The sequence below is a fragment of the Haliaeetus albicilla genome, chromosome 8 (genome assembly GCF_947461875.1).
Source record: "Haliaeetus albicilla chromosome 8, bHalAlb1.1, whole genome shotgun sequence".
Lineage (NCBI taxonomy): Eukaryota > Metazoa > Chordata > Aves > Accipitriformes > Accipitridae > Haliaeetus > Haliaeetus albicilla.
In genome coordinates, this window is record NC_091490.1 from 34,650,897 (window position 1) to 34,674,087 (window position 23,191).

A 23,191-nucleotide genomic window follows, 5' to 3' on the forward strand; every position below is an offset into this window, starting at 1 on the left:
AAACTGCTGACTTACCAGAGCTCTGCTTGTTTTAAGTGGATCAATGAAGAGATATCACATCAAACCCCAACTGCTTTGCTCCCTAGCTGCTTTCAGCCAGGATAAGCACCGTCTGCACTTCTTCCAAAGTGGTGTTCAGTGAGTTACCACCAAACTCTTGGCATACGTGTTCTTTTTTCATATTAATCAACAAGTGGACCAGTTTGCTCTCACATACACCCCTCTCTTAACAGTCTGCAACTTGAGATTCTGTACCATCTCTTCACTAATATCTTTCTTTCCTCTCCCCACAGAATTATCCAGAGATCCTTACCTTTCCATCTGAGGTGGTATTGATCCTGTAGTGGTAAACACGTCCTTCGTACCTGAGCGAGATGGACAGCTGCCCTGGGCTGCTCTCGCTTTCACGAACCAGGAAGCTGCCATTGATGAGACTGCTCAACAGATACTCTGCTGCACTGCGTGACACTGGCCCATGGTACCATGAATGCTTTTCCAGGCTGTTCACTGGTGTGATGTAGTTGCTTGGTACCCAGCCCTGCCCATTCTTCGAACGTACCTCACTCCATTCACCATTCTGGTTGTAACCCAGGACTCGCAACTTCTCACCTACAACCAGAAACCAAAAAGCAAAATAAGCACAGTGCAATCTATTGGGTCTCATTAAGAGAGAAACTCATCATCAGCTGACTAAGCCTGGGTTTGTAGCTTAACAATAAAAATCTGCAGCAGTGATCTTATAACTAAACTGCTATATATAAAGTATTTATGAAGTAAAGTTTCAGATAGAATACCGATAATACTGTTCCCTAATTTACTGCAGTGTGATTGATGAACTCAAAAAGATTCCTGTAGTCCAGCTTTTTAGACTAGAAAGACTTTTTTTTCTTGGAAGGATGAGGTTTGTCTCTTTCTTGAAGTCTTAAATGGCATGTGATTTAAAACAGCTCTGCAGCAGGTCATATTCTGATACACGTACTGAACAGAAACAGGAAATCTCTGTGAAATTCTTAATTCTTGATTTTGCCCCAGCTGAAAGTGCTGAATTCTGTTATCGTTAATAATGTAACAGTTTTCCTCTGCCCTCCCCTAAAAGAGGTGTCTCGCAAGGCCAGTGATTTGAGGAGCCTAGAACGGGAACGACCATAGCTGGGGTGGACTGTTGGGCAGTGTTACACAAACCTGTATCTGTACTAGGAGAACCACACAGCAGGTGTCTCTCCAGCACAAGTGAGAGAGAGACCGTCTGCTTAAAATCATCAGTTTAGACAATAATCTTCTCTAACTGCACTCATTTCTATTCCTATCGAGGGAAGGATTCTGCTTTCTATTTTCTGTTGCTAAGTTTTCAACCTAGTAGCTGGTCTGCAATTCACAGCCTTACCTTTGGTGATGCTGAGCGTGTTGTCACCGCTTGCTACAAAATCGTAAAGTGCAACAAAGAGATTGGGATCGCTCTCAGTGGCTCCAAGCAGGTTCTCCTTGGAGCTCCATCTGATGGCTTCATTCAGTGCCTGGGGTTCAACATCACAACCATAGGGGCGGTGCAGGGCCTCTGAAGAAAGAGCAGGAGAGGAAATAATTGCTTTGGGTACAATCGTAAATAGATCAAAATGCGCTCTTTATGGAAAGGGAGCACCACGTCTGTACATCTTAGATTAGTGGTTTTCAATCCCCACTTTGCTGACTCTTCATTCTACAGGTTACTTCTAACAGGGGCTGGAGAAGGTGATTAACTGCCTATATACCAAGTAGCAAGCTATATATAAAAAATTTCTATTTAATATTTATAATATTATATATACTTCTATTTATATACACCTCTATTTGAAAATATTTAAGCATTCATAGATAAAAAAATGGGTGAGATTAAAAGTGCTTTTTCTATATTATACAAAGCAGCGAAGGAAACCTTTCAACACTGAAATGTTGTGGTTTATGTCTTTATTGTTTCTGTGGCTGAAGTAGACAGCCTGGATCTGAAACTGACATTACAGATACAGGTAGGACAGACTGAATTATGACACAAATGAGATCTATAGGTTGGGACAGTAACTGATTCAGTATTAGCAGGAATAATGGTGATTTGTAATACATTTCAAGACTGTGTAAGTAAGAAGTCAAAAACTGACAGGAACAGAAAGCAGTAAGGGTGATGCTAGGTATTTAGCAGCAGTGTTTCTGAATACCCAGGCAGTTCTGTTTTGCTGTTTCAAAGGACAACTGATGCAAACTTGACAGTACAAGGGAGTGGAGGGAGGAATCAGACCTGCTTTATGGACAAAAGGAAAAAGTCCCTGCAGTTCCTGTGATGATGAAAAACAATCTAAATACGCAGGGTTTTGGAAGTAACTGTAGTAAAAAGCAAAACTGTCTGAACACTTCATGGTAGTGCTATGCCAAGACCATCACTGGCTTTCTAACCCATAGAGAGGTTTTTCAGGAACATGTAGCAGAATAAATTTCAATATTAAGACAAGAGAAAGAGCGATGATGTGGTTTCACACCTGTGGGCTGCTCAAGAGGGTAAAAAAAATATGAAGGTGTACAGATGCAAATATTTTCTCTGATGGTACAACTGCCCTAAGTTCCTGTCCCAGTACACATTTCCAAATTCTCTTGTTGAACTTACTTACGGAAATGAACACTGCAAAGAGATTTCATTAAATGCACTAAACATAAAAAGTCCTCTTTCAAAAATTTGAGGCTTTCTTTGCTTTACAATCATTGCTTTGGCCCATTTCTGAGGGGCTGAGAAGTCGGGCTCAGGATGTTTTTAAGCAGACCACTGCCAGAGAACATGCGCATGTGACTACCCCCTTCCCTGCACTCCCATGAGATTTACGTTCATGAAAGAGAGCTAGTCTATAAGGCACTTTAAAAGAGAACAAAGAGCTCAAATGCAATACAGGACGGGAAAACTGGGAAGTCAGCAAGACACAAAACAGGAAAAGGCCTGTGCCAAGTAATAGGCAAACACATGCCAAATCTGTGTCACAGGACAGAGCTCAAGCCTGGAAAACGAGGACTTAGAGGGTTTCCCAGCATCTACATGCAATTTTTTGACTGTATTGTAGGTACATGAGAAAGTAAATGGTTGAGGTTTGTTCCGTTTTGTTTTTAAACACATAGCTAAGTGGCTTTTGACTGCATTTCTGGTAATTATTCAGTTATACTGCTTGCATAACCTGCTCATCTTGCATTTACTTAATAACCTACCTCCTGAGCCTTGCCAAAGTAGCCCTCTATCAAGGTTCTCCTAGCAAGAACAGAAGTGACTAGTGATTAAGCTACCAAAATGTCACTTCTTTGATTTAATTGTCCACAGATGCAATATTTACATACGCTTCTTGTTCCTAACTATCAACTGCAATTAGTTTTACAATATACTAACCCATCAGCCTGGGTGCTATCATGGAAAAGAGAGGAAATCCCAATCCCTGCTGAGCTACCTACATTATAGCATGGCTACCAACATCCCACTGTTAATTTTTTAGGGCTGGGCGTGTACATATGCATGTCCAGTTGTTAAGCACCAGGAAAGAACACCAGTTCCTAAATCCAGCTCTGTTTATGGAGTAAAAATACATATTTAATTAAATAATACATTCTTTATACTTCTAGAGTGACTTGTGTTAGAGAGAGTGTGTACCAGTGCCTTAAGCAAAGTCACTCAGCGAATGTGCTTATACAAGGAATGTGACTTACACATCTCTGCTAAGCCACCACAACAGTAGGCAGTGTTTCCAAACACTATCTGACCTTTCAGCTCCAAAATACCTTAATGGTGTTTAAATAACGTCTTACTTTCAATTTTAATCTGCCAAAATGTGGAAGGCTTTAAACAAAAATATATGCACGTGTTCTAAATCAAAGCATACTTTAAGTCTCTTTCTCAAGCCAGAAAAGCTCATGAACTGAGCATCCAACCCCTACTTAACAGACAGCACAGAGGTAAGCATTTAACAATGCACTCCATGATTAAGCCTGAAGCAGCCTAGTATCAGCTCAGCAAATCCCATGACCAGCTAGCTAAGCCTGCCCACACTGAGCCCAGCAGCGAGCACTTTAGCCAAGGCAAAACCAGCAGAAATGCCACCTGCTGCTTAGTGCTGAGCAGCTCTGCCCACATGAAACCATTTGTGGTGCCGTGCTGGATTGCCAGCGAGGATTCAAAGCAGATGTGGGACCACTACCACTTCCTCAGGAATGCCTGTGAGGCTGGCACATGTTCTTAACACCCACTTTAAGTACCAAAAAAAGCCAGCAGAAGTTAATGTTTGATGAGGAGCTTCAATCACTTAGCTACAGTGCTTACCTAAAAATCATATTACCTAAAAATCAAATGCTTTTAAGAGTTCATGTCTCACTAACTTCCTTCACTTCCATTTTTAGAGTGACTTGGATGCTTAAGTAACTGTAAAAGTTACCCAATATCTACTAAAGGGGAATTTACCAGGATATAAAAGTATCTATTGCAGGATATTATTACATAATAACCTATGCTGCTCAATATGGTGTGGGATCTATAGCATCCAATATGTAAGGATATGGAAGGTCAGTGAAACATGATAATCACATAGACCTCGTTAAGGAAACTAAGATAACCGAAGCATATCACAAATAATACCCTTCCAACTGAATGGTCTGCAAGCTCTATTCATACCAGGAGTAAGGAAATGAGCTGGGAAGTTCTGTTTGATATCAGCTCCTTTTAAAGGCTAACCATAAATCATATTTTACCACTTTCATTTCCTATACAATGGAAAACTTCCATCATCATTTAGTGTACAAGTAATACACAGTCATGCAAGAAGGTTATGCTTCATCCATCTCCTTCCTTTTCTTTATTCCCACAATACAATTTGCTTCTCTCCGGATATGAATGCTTTTCCTATTCAGCCAACATGTAAGGGGTGTTTTGTCCCCCCACCCCAGTGCTGCCAACACTGCAATTACCAATCTCTTCAGCCCAAGAGCAGGAGGTAGTATAAACTAAATCTTAAATTTCAGAGTCACATCAAGTACTGAAGTGGTCTCTATTTCTGAAATACTGTGTAACTGCTCATAAAAACGAAGCATTTCAATAATCCGAAAACTCAGATAAAAGCAGGCAATCTCAGTCCTGCCTATGGCTGGTCTCATACTACAAGACAAAGATAGACTTGAAAGGAACCACATCCTCCTTGAAGCACTCGGAGAAATATAGGAAAGGGATGGCACAGCATTACATCCCTGAGCATCATACCTGTGAAACTCACACCAGGCTCAGAGGCTTCCTCGCCAAGGCAGCAGAGCAGCTTGCCTTCTTTGCCATAGCTGCCAGACTGGAAGAGGACCGTCCCCACAATCATGCTGTGCTTCGCAGCAAGCAGCAGAGGCTGCTTGGCTCAAGAAGTCCTGGACTGCCACCGACAGCACAAACACCACCACGTGCAGATGTTCGCTGCTCACAAGGCTGGCGGCCAATGAAAAAGCAAGCGCTGCCGAGCAGGTGAAGGAGAAACTGGGAACATCAAGCTGCAGCTTAACTTGGTTATTAGCTGGAAGTGAGGGTGGAGCTTCCCAGGGAACGCTGAACAAACAGAGGATGTGGGGACTGGACTGCAAGTTGAAACAATTTTGAGATGAGCTATAAAGACAGAGTTTTGTTCCACTAAGAGTTAGGCAACAAAGCATTTGGGAAGAAAGCAAACAGTCTCCTTGGAGAAATTTCTTTGTACAAATTACACAACAGATCACCCATTAAGGAGACCGCCCAGACTGATTAATTTTTCCACTCCACATACCGTTGCTGGAGCACTATTTAAATTAATTACCAGGAAAGGATGTTAGTGAAAATACATGTCTGAGAGATGTAGGAGCACTGAGCAAGTAAAGACTCTTGAACAATTTAGGATTTCAGAAAGAAACAGAAAGCAAGGACAGTACAGTATGCCCAGTCTGAGCTGCATACTTGCCAATTTAGTAAGACTCAGGACAGTTCTCTGAAAGGGCACCAACAAATTACCTCTCAAAAAACCTAAGATTTGTTGGATGAATTCTTTAAAAGCCCTAGTTTTCTAGCAAAGGCTGTATGATTTGTAGCAGGACAGGCTCCTCCTAACACGTGGACAAGGAAGGGTTAAAGAGCAAGCCATCACCATGGCAGTCTCACACCTGGGAGAGTGGTGGGCCTGCAGAAGGGTATAAAAGGGAGCAGGGAAAGGGAAGGTAGTGGTTTGGCCTTTGTAGGGGGAGAGGAGCTGTTGCAGCCCACCAAGAAAAAAATAAGCAGCATTTCTATAATCCATGAACTCCACTGTTCTGTGAGAAAGGCAGCTGCACCACGTGATGAGGACTCAGATAAGACTAAAGGTAAGAAATGAGCAATCTGGCTTATTCCAAATGTTTGTAAGGCTGGGGATGTGGAAAAATGCTATATAAAACTGGATATGCTGTGGTGATGAGGAGCTGCTTTTCCCCATACAGCCTGTGACATGAGTTATTTCCCCTATCACCATCACCTAATGTATGTGGAAATAGTAACCAAAGAAAATACCTTAAGATACCTGCATACTGTTGTCTTCCTAAAGTTCTGACAAGTGGGTGACCTCCTTTCCTCCTCCTACAAAACCAAGCTGAGTGAATCCTGCAGCATGCTACTCAGTAGTTATACATTGAGATACCTTTACTTAGAAGCTCCTAAGCTTTATTTCTTTTCTCCTTTGTTTCTTCTTCTTGCAGTTTATTATTTTCTCCCCTCTCATGTGCTCTGGGTACTGTTAATTACTCTGGTATTCGTACTAACCTTTCTGTATCTATTAATACACAAAGAATAAGCAGAATTTGTAAGGAGAGACAGCATAGCCTCAGAAATACATGGATAAGCATTGTGACAAACAAGCTTTTCAGGTAGGTCTGAAATAGTACCAGGAAATGGCAAGCTATATGTGGATTTGTGACTAAATTAGTCACAGCTGTAATAGTTAAGAAAGTTAATAACCAATTTACTTGTTAGTTAAAATACAACAAATGAGTATTTGGTATCTCTGGAACAAAGAAGGATTAGCAGAAAGTTAGGTTGTAATAATGTAACTTGCAAATATATCTATTGAACCTCTCACTTTTAGCCTCTGTCAGAAGGCTCTCTGGTCTGTTAACAAGCTCCTGATGGGAATCAAGTACTGGCCAGCACTGGCATTATGGGCAAGTAACATTATGGCTGTAAGCCTCCTGTAACAAGGCAATTCTGTCCCTGCACCCTTCCAGCCACCCTCCTGAAAGTGTTTCTCAGCGGGAAGGACATGGGGTGTCCCTGCACAGTGTGTAGCTGCTCATAAGGTCCTGTCAAATACACACAGGCAGAATAAAACCGGGCATCTTTGTACCTTCTAGATGAGCATTATTTCTTTTTCAACCGATTTTCCTAGATAGTTATTTTACACTGTAGACCATCATCTTGACATCTGCATCCTGTTCCTATTCCCTTCACAATAAGTGCACAATATAAAATCTTAATTGTAGTACACTCAACTTCCTCAGTGGAAGAATCCACCTTCCAGGCACAGCAGCTCTTCCCAGCTCTTTAGACTATTCCCTGTGGTGCCCTTCAAAGCCATTTCCTGAGAGTGGTTACTCTTCCTGTACAACTTAAATCATCCATTTAGAAGCATTTCTCTAGTTCTTCCAGCAGTGGGAAAAAGTTGAATATAAGGAAATCTTGCTGACCATGCTACTTTGATACATACAGTTCAGGGAGCTTCTAAAAAATTTGTTATACTCTGAATTTATGAACCAACTGTCAATTTCTCTTAAATGAAAGAATATGTAAATGGAAATACAGCTCTGAAAAGGATTTGGTGTGGTTGGCAGCAGGCCAAAGTGACTGGTTTGTCAATGGAAGGAAGAGAGACAAAGAAAGGGTTATAGGGTAAATACTGGTTATTGTATACAGTCTTAATCTGATATCTCAGCATTTTATATCAAAACCCATAGGGTGTATATATATATACACACACACACAGAGTGTTCTACCCTCTGGCTTCTCACATGCCTCTTTTTCACAAAGGGATGCTTGAATACAAGACCACCAAGATCCCTTCATATGTCACATCTTTCACTTTATTTTCACTTTGAGTTTTCAAACTAAATACCAATATAAATATCCATGATGCTATTTTACACACAGACTCATTTTATATTCTTGCTTTTAAGACTACCGAAGAATAGGCATTGGTCAACTTAGAGCATAGAAAGCAGACCATCAAGTAACTAACGACTGCCAGTATAACTGGTATTCTCTACTGCATCTTCAAAACGTACATCACTTTACATCACTAGACTTCAAGATCTTTAACCAGCTTGTTAGTGGGAGGATTTCTGCCATAATGAATACAAGGAAACAAAATTGATAACACAGCAGCAAGTGGTTTTCCTATTTTGCTGACATGATTGGAGTAGTATCAAGTTCTACAGTAGCTGTTTCTGAAGCCAAGTGTCAGCGCTTCCTACTAACCAAAAATACTCAAGGCAAACTACATACTAAAAAGCAAACCAATGCTGAACAGGCCAAGTTCCTGCTGTCTAATAATGTGGTACCACAGAAGCAGACCTATGAACTTTATTTACCCTATAACAGACTTAAGCCCTTACCTAAATGGACCACCTAGTCTTTCTGCTGACATACGTGTGGCCATGAAAAACACCAGTTTAAAAGGGTCAGACAGCTCACATATGGCTTTGGTAAAATGCAGGCAGCCTAACTAAATGCCATTCCTAGGTGTTCCTCTCCAGCAAGCAACCAGACTCTTAATAACGTGGTTTGCCTGAGCTAAGCACAGATCCATAGTTAGTCTTTGGGCCTCCCACAGAGTGGTGCAAGGTTTCAGTACTGTAAACAACCTACTGAATAAAGCCAAGAAATACAGCTCCAAGCCAAGAACTTGGGATGGGCGAGGAATAGGTTTCTATTTATGGTACCAGGCTGGGAGAGACAGAATGGGAGGAGACTTCAGAGTCAGTGACAAAACTGCATCATGAACAGCTCACATCATATAAAAAGAAATATTTCAAGCCAAGCTGGTAGCACCATCTTGCCTCAATTATCAAAATAAATCTGAAATAGAAAAGGTTAATAAAAGTGATCTTTGGTATCAGAGAGAGAAATATATGGAGACACTTAAAAGCTCTCCGTACACCTCACCTCTTGGGAGTGGATTTATTTTGTAACATGATAAACTGCTGCATATGATATTCCCCAGCACTCATTTAATGGTTAAAGTGGTAAGTCTTTACCTAGAAGATGTGCTTTTTGGCTCGCTTGATATAGAAATCCAAGGGAAGACAAGGTTTGGGGTTTTGATGTTACTGAATTTTCATTGGTAGAGAGAGACAGATTGATCTCAATTGATTTAGTTATACCAATTTATGAAGAATTCAAGACATTGTCTATCTACCTGAACATTACAAGATGTTAGCTATGTTAAGATTTTAAAAACGCCAAACAAACCAATGTTGACAGAAGGAACTGCCTGTCCTGCGTTTCACTAGTTAAGGTTATCCTCTCCTTGTTATTAACAGCCACTTCTTTGCTCAGATGTCAGTGACACATATGTATCCCATTTCTCCCAATATCAACCTAACACAACTTTTCCCTATTTTTTTTTTCCTCAACTAATTTCTGGTAAAGTATCTTTCTGGTGCAGAATCCAGTATGAAATAAATCAAGCTTAAGCTCCGAAGTATTCATTTGAAAATCTTCATTCATTCCTTGTTGAGTGCAAGGTTCATGAATCTCTTCATAGATCAACAGTAAGTGACCAAACCGTCTTCTGAAGCATTTGGTAGTACTGCTGTTTTAAGAGAGAATTTCAAAATAGATGAAGTACTGATCATCTTCAGTACAAACGCTGCTAACTCATTACCTCTAAGGATTTTTGTCCTCACAGAACTCTGGCAGGAAAGTGACTTTGGGATAAATGCAGCTAGCAAAATGATGCAGGTTTTTAGATGCATTTAAAAAACACTTTAGGTTGAGGAACTCATCTGAGCACAGGAGAGCTGGACTAAACAGTTATTAAAAGGTGCAACAGATGTTTCCTGTCACAGGTACTGGGAATGGTCAGAAGCACAAGAATCCACTCAAAGTACCAATCCGACTTCTTTGACTGTGCGTCTGGGCAGGAACTAAAACCCCAACAGCACAACGGGTAATAAGAAAAACACTTTTCTGAAGTGAAAGCAAGATTTTAATGCAATTAAAATGATATGCAAAAAGGATTTGAGAACAAAGAGCTACAAATGTAACCTCTTTGCAAAACCCTGAATACTGTATCAAAGTGTTTACCTTATTTACTAAGGATTTGTTCAGCTCCTACAAAGCTAGTCAGCTTTGCAGTTGCTGGAATCTAGAAACAAGCAGAGACCACCAACTTTAGACGCTCTGTATTACATACCTCTTTCCATTGAGTACTGAGGTGATGCAGAGTTCCAATCTTTGTTCCTCTGAATCCTGCCTATAGTGGACAGTAACTACTCCCACAATGACAGTTTTAGGGAAAGGAGTGCTATGAAGGGACACCCAGATTTCAAAGATAACTGGGAAACTGCATACATGTAGATCAAAAGTCTGTTTGACATTCTTCCTCTGTCGTGCTAAGTTCCAGTAAGCCTCTCCAGTATGAAGGGTAAGGAGGATTAGGTCACCCAGTCCTTCTCCAGGAAAGGTGGGATGGCCAAACATTATGACAGCTTACAGCAAGTCATTTAGCACTTTTTTTAATCAGTACTTTGGGAGGGAAGTTGCTTAATGTGGATTACACTTCACTCCAACAGAATTCCTGAGGAGTTGTTAATACTGGCCAGATCAAAGTAAAGATATTATCTACTAAGCAAATCAAATGAATAGCTATTTACTCACAGTGTGAAGACAAACATTTGAAGTAAGAGCTCTTCTGCAAAAAGACTACTTGAAAAATCATGGCTCAACTGACCCCAAGCAAGCCAGAAATATGTACACTAACACAAGTCTAGCTGGTGAGAGGTTTATTTCGCAGATGTAAAGCACTAACTGATCAGACCTTAGAGTTAACATGACATAAATGTCCAAGCTGCTTTCCAAGTGACATAATTACATCTTATTAGAAGTCTTACAGTATTAGGTACTCTCCTTAGACTCAGCACCTGGAACAATGACCACATTAAACTGTTTCTCAGCTGGCTTTTTAAAATTTATTTTTAGCCTTTCTAGTTAGAGGAAAAACTTAGAAGGCGAGGGTAGAGACTAACTCACTGACTTGTAATCTCAGGAGTGAAAGAAAATGTCAATCTAACAGCCCAAATTTGAGTTGATGTCACATCTTGAGGCCCAAGTAATTATTTTTGCAAGTGCCTTGAACAGGCTGTACTGCTTACCTTTTGGAGGATATTCGGAGGGCAGAGCTCCCCAGGTGAGCTGATATAGCTTCAGTTTCCAGTACATGAGTTTAATTTTTTAATGGAATCCCAAAATGCTTGTTAGCACAGATGCGACTTCTCAGTTCCATCCACCCACACTGAATATGCAGCAACTGCCAAAGCTACACAGTACTTCTGTTTTAAAAAAAATATTCTCTAGCTAAAAATAAATTACAAAACTGTTAACCTCATTTGTCAGCAACCAATATGCTGTTCAAGCCATTGTCCGCAGCCATTTTCTTCTCTTGAACAAAGAAGGGGTCTCCTTTTTTAAAATAATATTTACTTCATTTGGCTAAAAGACTTGTGATCTTGCCTCCTTTGAAATACATTTGTCTTAGAAAATAAACCAGCGTTTCCTTTCCTCCAAGAAAAGCCGAGCTTTAGCATGAATACTTGCCCAAAAATTGCATGCCGTCTTGTGAACTTCAGAACCAGGGAAAACTCTTAATGTGGGTGCTTGTCAGGAGATCCCCAGAGTCTGACATTCAGCTGAGCCCTGGCTGAGGGAGTTTTAGTTGTCTTGCTCCTTCTCGGCCTTATGGGCTGATTCACTTTTGTGGGGGGCAGTGTGAACGTGCACGTATGAAATCAGAGAAACACATCCATCGCACTAAACTTAGTTACTGGCTGCTGTGCCACTTCCCGTTGGTGAAACCCAGACACTTGTAATTGGCTCCGCTGACCAGACAAGGGACTCCATTCACCAGCGCTGTTTCCAACAGCTGCTAAATAACCAGGGTAACATGAACCCCCAGCTTCAACAGGAGAGAATTCCTAGCACAGCGCCGACAGCTTTGCAGTTTCAGGCTGTGTCACTACATTTGCTTTTTCAAATCTACTAACAGCAGTGTTTAGCCCTTGTGTGTCTTAGTCCAGTGTTAAGACAAGAATGTACTTGCTGAAATAATGTTTTTGGAAAATCCTTTCTGGGTTATGGCAGAATTAATACAGCTTTGAAGGAAAAGAAACTACAGTAAGACTGAGCAACTTCAATACTCCTAACAGTAATCAAAGCTACAAAAAAGTCACTGTTTGACTTGCTGGTGTAGTAAAAAAATCAGTTTTATTACAAAGAACAGTAACTGTAAATGAATAGACAGATTATAAGTTAAGTGGATCTGGACTGAAAATGCTTATATAATTTAGTAGGTTTGTGATGGATATTATTCAGTAAATCTGATATTTTGGGATAGAGTAAGAAAAACAGTGTTTTAAAAATAATTACTTGAAGAGAGGTAAGACTAGCCAGTATATTCAACTTGAAGGAATTTTATGCAGCTAAGATACAAACATGCATTTTATGTACGTCCGCTACTATAGCAGTAGTATCTACTGTAAAGTTAAGCATTGAAATTATTTTTTCTTTTTAGGAAGTACAAGTACTTCTTGATTGTTAACATCAAAACTATAGAACATTTAAAAGAATTATGATAGGAAAAACAAGTTCTGCCTTTTGGATTTAGCAGAACGCTTACAGAATATCAAAAGCAAGTCAGCTAACTGACAACTGGGATTCTTCAGGCATGTTAACAACAACCGTACTGGGCCACTTATAGCCCAGCATCCTGCTGTTACCATTGCCAACAGAAGTTGCCTGGGAAAGGCTAATGATATTATTCCAGCATACTTTCCAAGCCTCCAATATGTTGCAGCTCAAGGTCTGTCTGAGCCAGAGTGGGCGATGTTGTAGTTAAACTTCCTACCAGGCTTGTTCCATTATTTTGTCCAGTTGCTGTCAGAAGTAATGCAAACTAAACTCATCACATAAACAATATCCTGCTGCAATGTTATCAATAGCTCAATTGCACATTGTAGAATAAAGAACAAGCTCTTACTTGTTTTGAACATGACATCTGCTAGTTTCGTTTGATGATCCTCAGTCTCTACAGTGGCAAATCCTGAATTACTACTACCTGGCGGTGCTTTTCCTGCCACTTGTGATTTTTATAGGCCTTTATCTTGCTTTACCTCAGCCACTTCTCTTCCAGGCTGAAGAGTTTGTCTTAGGCAGTCTGATGGGTTTGCCTTTTAGTCACCTTTAAACAGTCCTCCTTTGAGATTTTTTTTCTAGCTCTACCATACACCCCTCCAGATAACCAGATCAGAATTACATGCAGTATTCAAACCATAGCGTTGTACAGTGGCAGAGCTATTTATTTTTCTATTCCTAATGCTCTGCTTTTTGGACTATAATTCTAAATGTTGTTCATGATACTGTCTTTTTAGAGCTCAAAGATTTATTTCTATCGTTATAGTAGTCAGCTCTGAGCTAAGTATCTCACATGCGAAGCTAGAACCATTTCCCTGTATACGTCCTTCCACATGTTTACACTGAACCTTGCAGCACTTCTTCAGCCTGCAACCTCCTGCAATTCTTCAGTCAACTTTTGTCTCTACTGTCTTTAATAACTTCATATTATAAGCATCTTTACCATTTTGCTATTTTCTTTCTTCCTCTTCACATCATTTGTCATAGTCTGACAGCAGCTTTTAATTAAAAAACAGGCAAACTGAAGAAAAGTTAGAAAGCTGAGTAAAAGACATTTTCTTACTCCTATTTGATAGCCGTTTCATTTCTAGCATCTTTTCACTAAACAAAAACATTAATGTGTTCCAGCAACAGTGCTTAATATAGTGTATGATCTGGTTAAGTCATCAGATACTGCTATCCTATGGTGAGAAACACTTTAAAAAAAAAAAAAAGACGACAAAAATTACTTTGCAAGGGAAACTGCTGAACTAGAAGACTGGTTAAAGAAGGTATAATTGGCTCTAGGGAGAAATACTCCAGGAGATGGGAAACTTGAATGTGACTGTATGCAAAAAGGGCAGAAACATCCTGTAGAGGATCGTTTTTTCTACTAATTTGTTTTCAGAGCAGTAAAGAAAAGCAAACAAAGTACAACAGTGTGGAAATGAGTGACTTCATTCCCCAGAAACATTAGGCCACATCTTTTGACTAGGTTAAAGATCGCCATTTCAAAAACCAGAAACTGCATGGAAAACGCTTAGACTAACCTTAGATTAGGCTAGCAAGGACAGAATCTGACCTATAGACAAATAAACATCATAAAGGAGGTAGCTGCAATTGCAGATTTATCTAATTTGTCAAAAGACAAATCCCCACAAGAGCCAAGATCTGTTGCCAATTTACAATGCTAACCTGAACACTAACCGTTTGTTTTTCTGTAACACTGCAAACATTCCCTCCTTGTGTTGGGGAAATACGGAAGAGGAAAATAGTTGTATGGATTTATCTAGGATCATAAAGGGCTTTGAGACAGTTCTAACTAAATGAAATTCTGTTTTATTGAATTGGTACTACAAAACCTTCTATTCACCTGGAATAAGAAGAGACAGACAATGTAAGCTATATCACAAGAGTAAAACAGGCTTTTCTAGACTGCATTATGCACACTAACTTAAATGCATGTGAAGATTAACAATGAGAGGGGAAGGGATGAATGCTGCCTTAGCCCCCCTCAAAATCAGATACTCTAAAATCAAAACATAGACAAGTGTCCTTTTGGACTGCTTCAGTGATGAAGTTCAACAGAGTGCTACTCTCCCAATTTTAACCAAATCTATTCCTCTTTTGTTCTGATTTTCATCTATTGCTTAGAGGTTTTTGAAAAGAAACGCTAAATGACAAGGAAAGTATCCGCTGCCTTCTAAAACAGATCCAGCAGCTAGAAAAAGCAGAAAAAAATTATTTCATTTTGTCACTTGCTTGCCACACAATTACTTGACTAATTTTTCCTGTTCAGAGGGTGAAACAACAACTCAATGTTGACACAGTCAGGCAATAAGACCCACTGCTAGTTATTTAAAGAGCCTTCCTCCCACTTAATACTGGCATAGCTGCCTGAGACATCTCTCCTGCTGCCGGTATTTGTGGTGGTACGACTGGGATGCTCGGAGGATTGGTCAGTATATTGTCAGCTGTTTTTAACTGAAGGCTACTCTAGCCTCTATTACTGCTTCTGCCTTTGGGTGCCACCTCCCCCAATGCTTAATTTACTCTATTTACTATATATATTCTGAGGGAGGAAGGAAGAGGGAAAGGGCTGGAAATTCCCAGTGGGAGGTCTAACATTGCATTTCACTCTGCAGTTTGTTTCCTCTCCCTCCGTAAAGTGCTGGTTAGTTCCTAAATTGCATCCATCTATAACATCAGTTTTTGTGGATTTTACTGTGAATAGTAACATGCTTTTCTACAGAGCCAAGGAATACAGCACATCATGAACTGGGAGGATGCATTAATACTATGTTGCCTCTTGTGGCACTGATAAAGAGTTTTTACACCTGCAGAAATGGTAGCAGTGGCAAGTAGAAATGCACAGAAACAGCAATTCAAGTTGATACGAGTTATCACTGATACATGATGTGCATGAACAAGACAAAAATATGACTAAGTCATACAAATCGGAGAAATCAAGCCATTTGTATAGCTCATAGGAGTATTTGCAGCCCACAGGAGGAATACTATCTGTACTCTGCCATCACCATCAATCAAAGAATAGGGAAATTAATGAAGCGCAAGATGACTTAACCTAAACTAGAAAATAAGATCTCCGACAAAAGAACATTAGCTGCATTCAGTTTCATGGCAAAATTTTTGCCAGTTGTGCCATAGAGCTTGCTTTGAGGGTGGTATGTAACACTGCTGCTTAATTTAGGAGTGTTGTTTTACAAAATGTAAGTTTTGAACTGAGATTGAGACCAAAGTGTAACTGTGCCATCCAGAAGGGAACTTGCTTGCAGCATCCTCACATCTTCTGGCTTGAAAGGCTAAGAAAGGCCCCTTTATCTTGTTAAATTAAGATTTTTTTTTTTTTCTTCTAATTTGATGGAGTTCCACTTCATTCCTTCTTCCTCCCACTCCACAGAAAAATATTCCCAGTTGTTGCTGGCCTATATAGGTTGTCAGGACAGCTGACTTCTTGGATTACACAGGGCTATATTGTATCCCCTCAAGAACCAGCCACACCAAGTGCTTCCTTTGGGACCAGGGCTCACTACTGGGCTGTACCAGCACACCAGGTGCCGTCTTGAAATTGGAAATTCCAAGACAACAGGCAGTCCTACAAATGCTCCTCTCAAATCATTCTCCCTCTTGAGCCTCTTACCTGATTTGGAGTAGGTTTATACTGTATCTGAGTAACCAAAAGCATGGTGAATTTGTACTCAGTTCTGACTTAGCCTCTTAAAGCAAAGGGACAGAATGCTGTCTTTGGCCTTTTGTCCAGGTACTGGAAACTAATACAACTCTGGCTTTTGGTAGCTTGGGAGAAGATTTTTCAGTTATGTTTCTACTATTTACAGCAGTTACCTATGGCAATGCTGTATTTTAATGTTTTCAAAATAACTGTAGCTCTCTTCATGTGGTAGTTAGAAAGCTGAACATTTACCATCCCATACAGATTTTGCTTCCAGGCAAGGGCTTCTCTATCTCATCCTTATGGAGAACTCTTATTTAGCACTACTGCAAGACAGTCAATTACTGCCAGCTTGTTGAGATGCCACTAAAACCCTGCCTTTTAGGGCATTTCTCTATTGGAATTCCATGCTGCTGTGATATGTTACTTAACTCTCAAATTTCTTCAAAAAAGTACCCTTAAGGTAAACTACAAGACATGCCTCTCAGCTCAAGAGTTGCTATTCAGCAAGCAACAAATTACGCAGAAGCAGATACCATTAACTTCAGATTGAAAGCTGCTGTACCATGTAGGCTTCAAATGGGTCTTTCAGCTTAGAAAGACTTTATAGAATCAGAAGCTAATTAATATTTGAAAGTTATCTGAAGGGTCTTTAGAATTAGTGACATGTTTCCTGCTCATCTACATCACTGCCAGAAACAGTCTTGCCATTGCTTTCAAGCTACTTCAAGCACTTAATGCCAATATAACTATGTGCTGCATGGGCTGCTTAGAAGTAACAACTTCCTGGATAGGTTATAGAACTGAGCAGATGCCAAAACTGTCAAAACCAGTGAGGGAAGTGAGGCAAGGAAAGATGTTTATATGGACATATTATTGCTTTGAGATCTAAATCTCTTACAATCTAAAATAAACAAGCATAACAATGTTAAATTTTTATAAAGACTGCATGGTCAGTCCCTGAAAAACTGAACCAAGAGCTGAAATTTAGAAACCTGGAAGCACCTAGCACATTTAAGCTCATCTAACAAGGGTGCTGAAGCTCCTGCATGAAGCATCAGCAGATGTTCTGGGGCAAACATCCCTTAAGGTCATGCTTCCACTATGAACAGTAGATTGCCTGTGCTCCAAAAAAAAGTAAAACCTCTGAAGCACCCACAAAGACCAAGTGAAGCACCCATGAGGATGAACGGCACACAAATCAATGACTGAAATACAAAAGATGAGAGCCTGGAGAATATCCAGCAGAGAGCTGCATTAAATATGATTCCCCCCCCGCCACTAAAAAGACCAGTAAATTAAACATGCAGGGTCACACCTCAGGTTCTGAAGCCAGAAAAGCTGAGTAATGGCAAACATCAAACTGTCATGATCAAATACACCAAGCAGCCCTCAAAAGGACTGACTAATCTAGGTTGGCATGTTCTCTTATTAGTAACGTCAAATGTGACTGTTTAGTATAACTATATTGAGAATTGGGTCTAATTAAAATGCAGCTGAGGATTACCAGTGTAAGAACTTGATTCCTAATTACTACAGAAACTAGACTAACAGATTTATTCACAGAACCGAGACTCTTGGCAGAACTAATGGTCAAATAATCCATTTGGTTATCCAACTTTAAGTTCACACCTAGTTCAGCCTGAAGGACAGCCAGCCTTTTCCTTTAGCTGTCAGTCTCACCAACCCAATGACAGCAATCAAGAGCTGTTGTTCACGGGCACTGGGTTATAATCAGCTTTTCATTCAAGGCATACATGTGTAGCATGGTAGAAAGCCATCAAGGCCAAGAACTCAGCGAGCACTGAAGTAGCATGTATGTTAAAAACCCACCCTTAAACCAGGTAAGAGGTGATCCTTTTCTTAGAAACTTGGGGAAGTAACCTCTTATGAAGAGATACTGCCTTTGACTCTTTAAGCATCTGAGTTAACTCATTTCCAAATTTCAAAGATTCTAAAAGGACAAATTTCAGGGGCTTGTTTGAGATAGCATTATATCTCTTTAGCAAGGCTGCTAAGCGTATGCATATAACCTATTAGATTTTCATTTTTTTCAGTAATCCTAAACCAGTTTCGTCAAAGACCTCCCCCAGGCACAAGAGACAAAACCACTGAACTATTCTGCTAAGGTTTTGAGGGTGCAGACTGACCATGTGGCTAAGTGAACCCAGCAGGCAGCTGCTGCCAGATCAGTGGTTGTTTCCCCTGTTCCCAGCTGCCTCCTTTGCTGCTTCCCATGTGCTCGCACCCGCATTCACCTAATGTGCGGTAAGCTGGGTCAGGAAACCAAACTAGCACCTCAGTTTTCTGTCAGCTTAGCTCCCTGGACTGGCTCACCGCAGGGCTAGATGAGAACCAGTACTGGTAAAGAAGGAGCACGGTGGTGGTGGGGACAAGCTTCTCTTTCGGCAAGTTTTCATCAATTCAGCCTTACCATATTGTAATTCAGACAACCAGGATACAAACAGGCTATATCCTGTAAAAGTTTACTTCAAGATAAGGTATTTCCTAAATCAGCTTATAACCTTCTCCATCATAGAAAAAAATTAATGCCAATATTCTTACTTTGAAAATTCCTGGTGAATCTTTTGGAAATTATATATTGTGAATATTGTAGACAGATTACTTATAACGGACTTCATACTACTGGTACTGCTCCTGTTGGCCCCACTAAGGGGAAGTTACGTTAGACACAATAGATGCATGCTCTAGCAGCAAGACTGAAACTAAATGACTCACCCAATTAAAATATATGGAATCTAATGATTTTACTTCTAAAGAAAGGGCAGGGCTTCCTACATAATGACAGGTGCAATATAATTATGGGGAAACTGACACTCTTGGTTTTGTTCTTAATACATGAAGGTGGCTGCTGTAATCTAAGACAAATACATAAAAGGCAGGTTGTTCCTTTTAACTGGGGAGGAAAAACATTCAGATGTGGGTGTGGAGGTCTCAAACCAGTTTTATTGGGCACTTTGCCAATGTTATGAAAGCAGTATATCATGTAAGGATGGTAGCCTACTCTCAGGGAAAAAAATACAACTGGAAAAATCAGCGTGTGCAAAAAAAAAGGTGCAACCTGGGCAGGGGAAAAGAGGAAGGAGAACTGAGAGCACACTGGTAGAGCATGGAAGAACACTATGGTCTATATGAGCATTATTTTAGAGGGACATGGCATCCACACAGGCTCAGACCACCAGAACTCCACCTCTATAAAGAGGTTAGCATTATCTTGACAACTCGAATGGGGATATGTAGCCCTTACAACCATCATTAGAGACTTATGAAAAGAAACACTTCAAATAACTTAACCTAATTAAGATTCATAAACTGAGCCTTCTGCAGCTGTTGAGATCCATCTCCTGGTTTTGTCTGGAGATTTGGGGTGGGGATCATTGTGGAGAGCACAGACCCTGGCAGACATGAATGCTAAGTGCGCAGCTGTCTTTGAAGGCATGCTGCTGAAAGGACTTGGCATTCCTCCTCAGAGACCAGGCCTGAGATGCACAGTCATATTTTTTCAGAGTTAAAATTGCATGAGTGCTAACATACAAAGTTGAGAGTGAACACATGTCATCCAGTGATGTGCCTGTTCTTTCACACAAGAGGCAGTTAAGAAACAGCAGCATGAGTATCTCGTCCCAAACAGTGAAGTTTTTCTAAATCTAGATAATTGGTCTCCAGAGGTTGAATTGTTCTCCAGACTTGTGACAAGATGCAACGATATTTTTCCAATGAGGATATGAATTCTAGTAAGATTTATTTCCAAACACTCTAGTAGGCAATCATCTAGCCTGCTCAGATGTCTACAACTGAACAATAAGACCCACAATTTTTGCTGAAACACTTTGTTAGTAATTTAAGGAGAAAAGAGAACAATGATGTATCGTATCCCAGGCTTCTGGTGAGGCTGTACCTATTTTGTGGGTGACCACCCTCACTAGTGCTAACCATGCTGTACCCTTCACCAGCAGTAAATGCTTATTCTCACATGCATTAAATTCACAGCCTACAGAAGATTCTCAGTCAGGGCATGTTAATATTATGACTTGATACTACATGGGATATTTTTGTAGCACTTGATATATCGAGTGCCTCACAGTTTTGATATTTTATTCTCTTGACAGCCCTACCAAGTAGGGTAAAATTTGTACCATGCAGAAGAAGATCTAAAGAAACAAAGTCATTTGCTAAGTATCAGACTGGAAGCCATGGCAGAGCAGGACTCAAACTGGTGTTGATCAGCCATCCTTCCTAAAGTGCAATACTTAGAGCTTTAGTTACAAAATTCTTACAGTATCTAACTAATGAGTAACACTTCCAACATAAAGACATACAGTACTTTGAAAACAGCTACTGTCTCAACTACTGATGTTCTCTAAACAAAAACTGCTACACTTCCTCACACTATTGAAGTAGGATTAAACCAAGTAGCTTTAAGTTCAAGCATCAAAAAAGGGAAGAAAATCTGTCATGGGGAAAGCACAATAGAAAGCCTCTACAGTCAAACTTGGAAAAGAAAGCATGGTCCTGTGGAAAGGGTGCTGGGTCAGTAGTTCTGCTAGAGACCTGTTTCATAAACCATCCTGTGTACTCATGCCTCTCACTTATCTGTATGATAAAACACTGTATTCCTTTTATAAAGTTAGTACTCTACCAGTGGAGGAAAAAAAATCAGACTAAATAGCTAACTACTACAGAAAACAGTTTTCTTAACTGCAGGGTTTTTTACTCATTCCAATATCTCATTTTTTTATATTTAAACAAAGATGGTACCTTCATGGGGAGAAACCATTTTCTTCAATTCCTGCATGTCTGTATTCCTGGTTGTAGAGCTGACATCCTTTGTCTGTCAGCAAAGGCAAGGAATTTGGGAACAAACTCTTTCCCCAAGAACAGAGAGAGTCACATAGAAAGATACTGTGCATCACCTCTTTTATTTTCAGAACAGATATGGTTCCAAATAAAGATACAGGCAGCTGAGTAAGAATGCTAAATGGTCATAGGAAAGGAAATAGTTCTTCCTAATTTGTCACCAGCACCAGTTCCTGGAGATTCAATTCTGTTTCCCTTTAAGCCTCAGACAACCTCATTTCACACAGTATTCACCATGGAATGACTTTTGCTCTCAACGCACAGGATCATTATCTAATTCCTAAAAGCACAAGAGCAATCCCTGGAAAGGTAACCTTCAGTTTGCTGATATGAAGCACAGCTGTACCAGAGCAGTTTATTCTATATACTAAAGCCTGTTTCTCTATTAACAAACCAAGATGCTGCTTCTATAATAGCTTTTATGGTTTCAAAAATTAACCAAGCCCTCCTCCTTGCAGGCGGATGAAGAGTGTTTTAGTCTTTCTCTAAGAGGAAATAATGGATGGGTGGCTGTAACAAAGCCAGATGCCAAGGCCCGAAATACATGCAAGATCTCAACCTTATAAGAAATTAGGAAAGTGTGGGGAAGAAAAAAAGGACAGCTACACCATACCAGCAGTCATGCCTTTGCTTTTATGTGATAGTATGCAAGACAGGACGTCTGTCTTGGTTGTATTTTAAAGAGATTTTCAGATCTCCTTTCTAGTAGTCTGTTTTAGGACCGATTAATGTGTTTCTTTCACTGTGGCCTTTCACTGATTAGTATTAAAGGGGGTAAGTCACTTTTGGAAAAACACATCCCAATTTAGTGTAACAACTACCCCACAGCTGAGCAATCAATGATGAACACCACAGTAGTGTCAGGTGATCTTATTTTTTTGTAATTGCATGCCTAAACCCTAAACATCAGGTTTGGGATCTCTTTGCAGAGATCCTGTCTCCCAGCCAATAACCCAACTACATGAGTTCTTACTGCAATTCACTCTTGTTTGTATTGTTCTACTGCTAAACAACCAAAGACAGTATAACAAAGTTCTCTATCTGTTGCTAATTCACTGTAGCTTCAGCCTCTTTATGGATGTTTGATAGATAGCATTCAGCAAAGCACAGTTACTTTGAGCTTCCATTTTGAGGCAAATCAAATAATTAACACAAGCACTAACCTTCTTTCAGTCCTACTACCATGCCACAAGTGTTTTGAAATACAGGCTAGAACCACAACAAACACATGTTTCTCTAACAGCCTGCAGGATGAGACACAAGTATATGACTGAACATTTAGCCCGCAGACAGCTTTTCTGTGTTTGTTTATGCAAAAGGTAAGTCTAAACATCTCCATAAACCAAGCAAGTATTATTGCCATTTTACCGATGAGAAGTGCACAGAAGCAATGAGAACTGACTCTTAATTTGAGGGCTCAGATTACCTAGCAGAAGTATCTGATTTTATGTCTTTTCATGCATGAAAGGTTGCCTGCATACTTACACATAAACAAGTTGGAAAACCTCTCTTACTAGCAGATGAAGTTATCTAGGATAAAGCCCAACAGAAACAAAACTCAAAAGGAAGCAGTTCAGCTTTTAAAGGCAAAAGCAAAATAAACGTGTATTCCCATAAATTTTAAGATGGCTACATCTGCCTTTTGATATGTGGCTCTTGCCTGCTTTCATAAACCAGAAGTTACTTAAAACACTCTTTGCTGTAACACAGTAATG

At 40.0% G+C, this 23,191-nt stretch overlaps 1 protein-coding gene across 1 annotated transcript in view; it reads right to left on the reverse strand.

Moving 5' to 3' along the window:
• Nucleotides 1–23,191, reverse strand: part of ABL2 (ABL proto-oncogene 2, non-receptor tyrosine kinase) — a 50,049-nt gene that overhangs the window by 15,062 nt on the left and 11,796 nt on the right. Inside the window, exons 2-3 of the mRNA XM_069789687.1 lie at nucleotides 1,385–1,555; nucleotides 314–609 (exon numbers count right to left, since the gene is read on the reverse strand). Of these exons, the coding sequence (XP_069645788.1) occupies nucleotides 314–609; nucleotides 1,385–1,555 (467 nt within the window). The remainder of the gene's footprint in view (nucleotides 1–313; nucleotides 610–1,384; nucleotides 1,556–23,191) is intronic.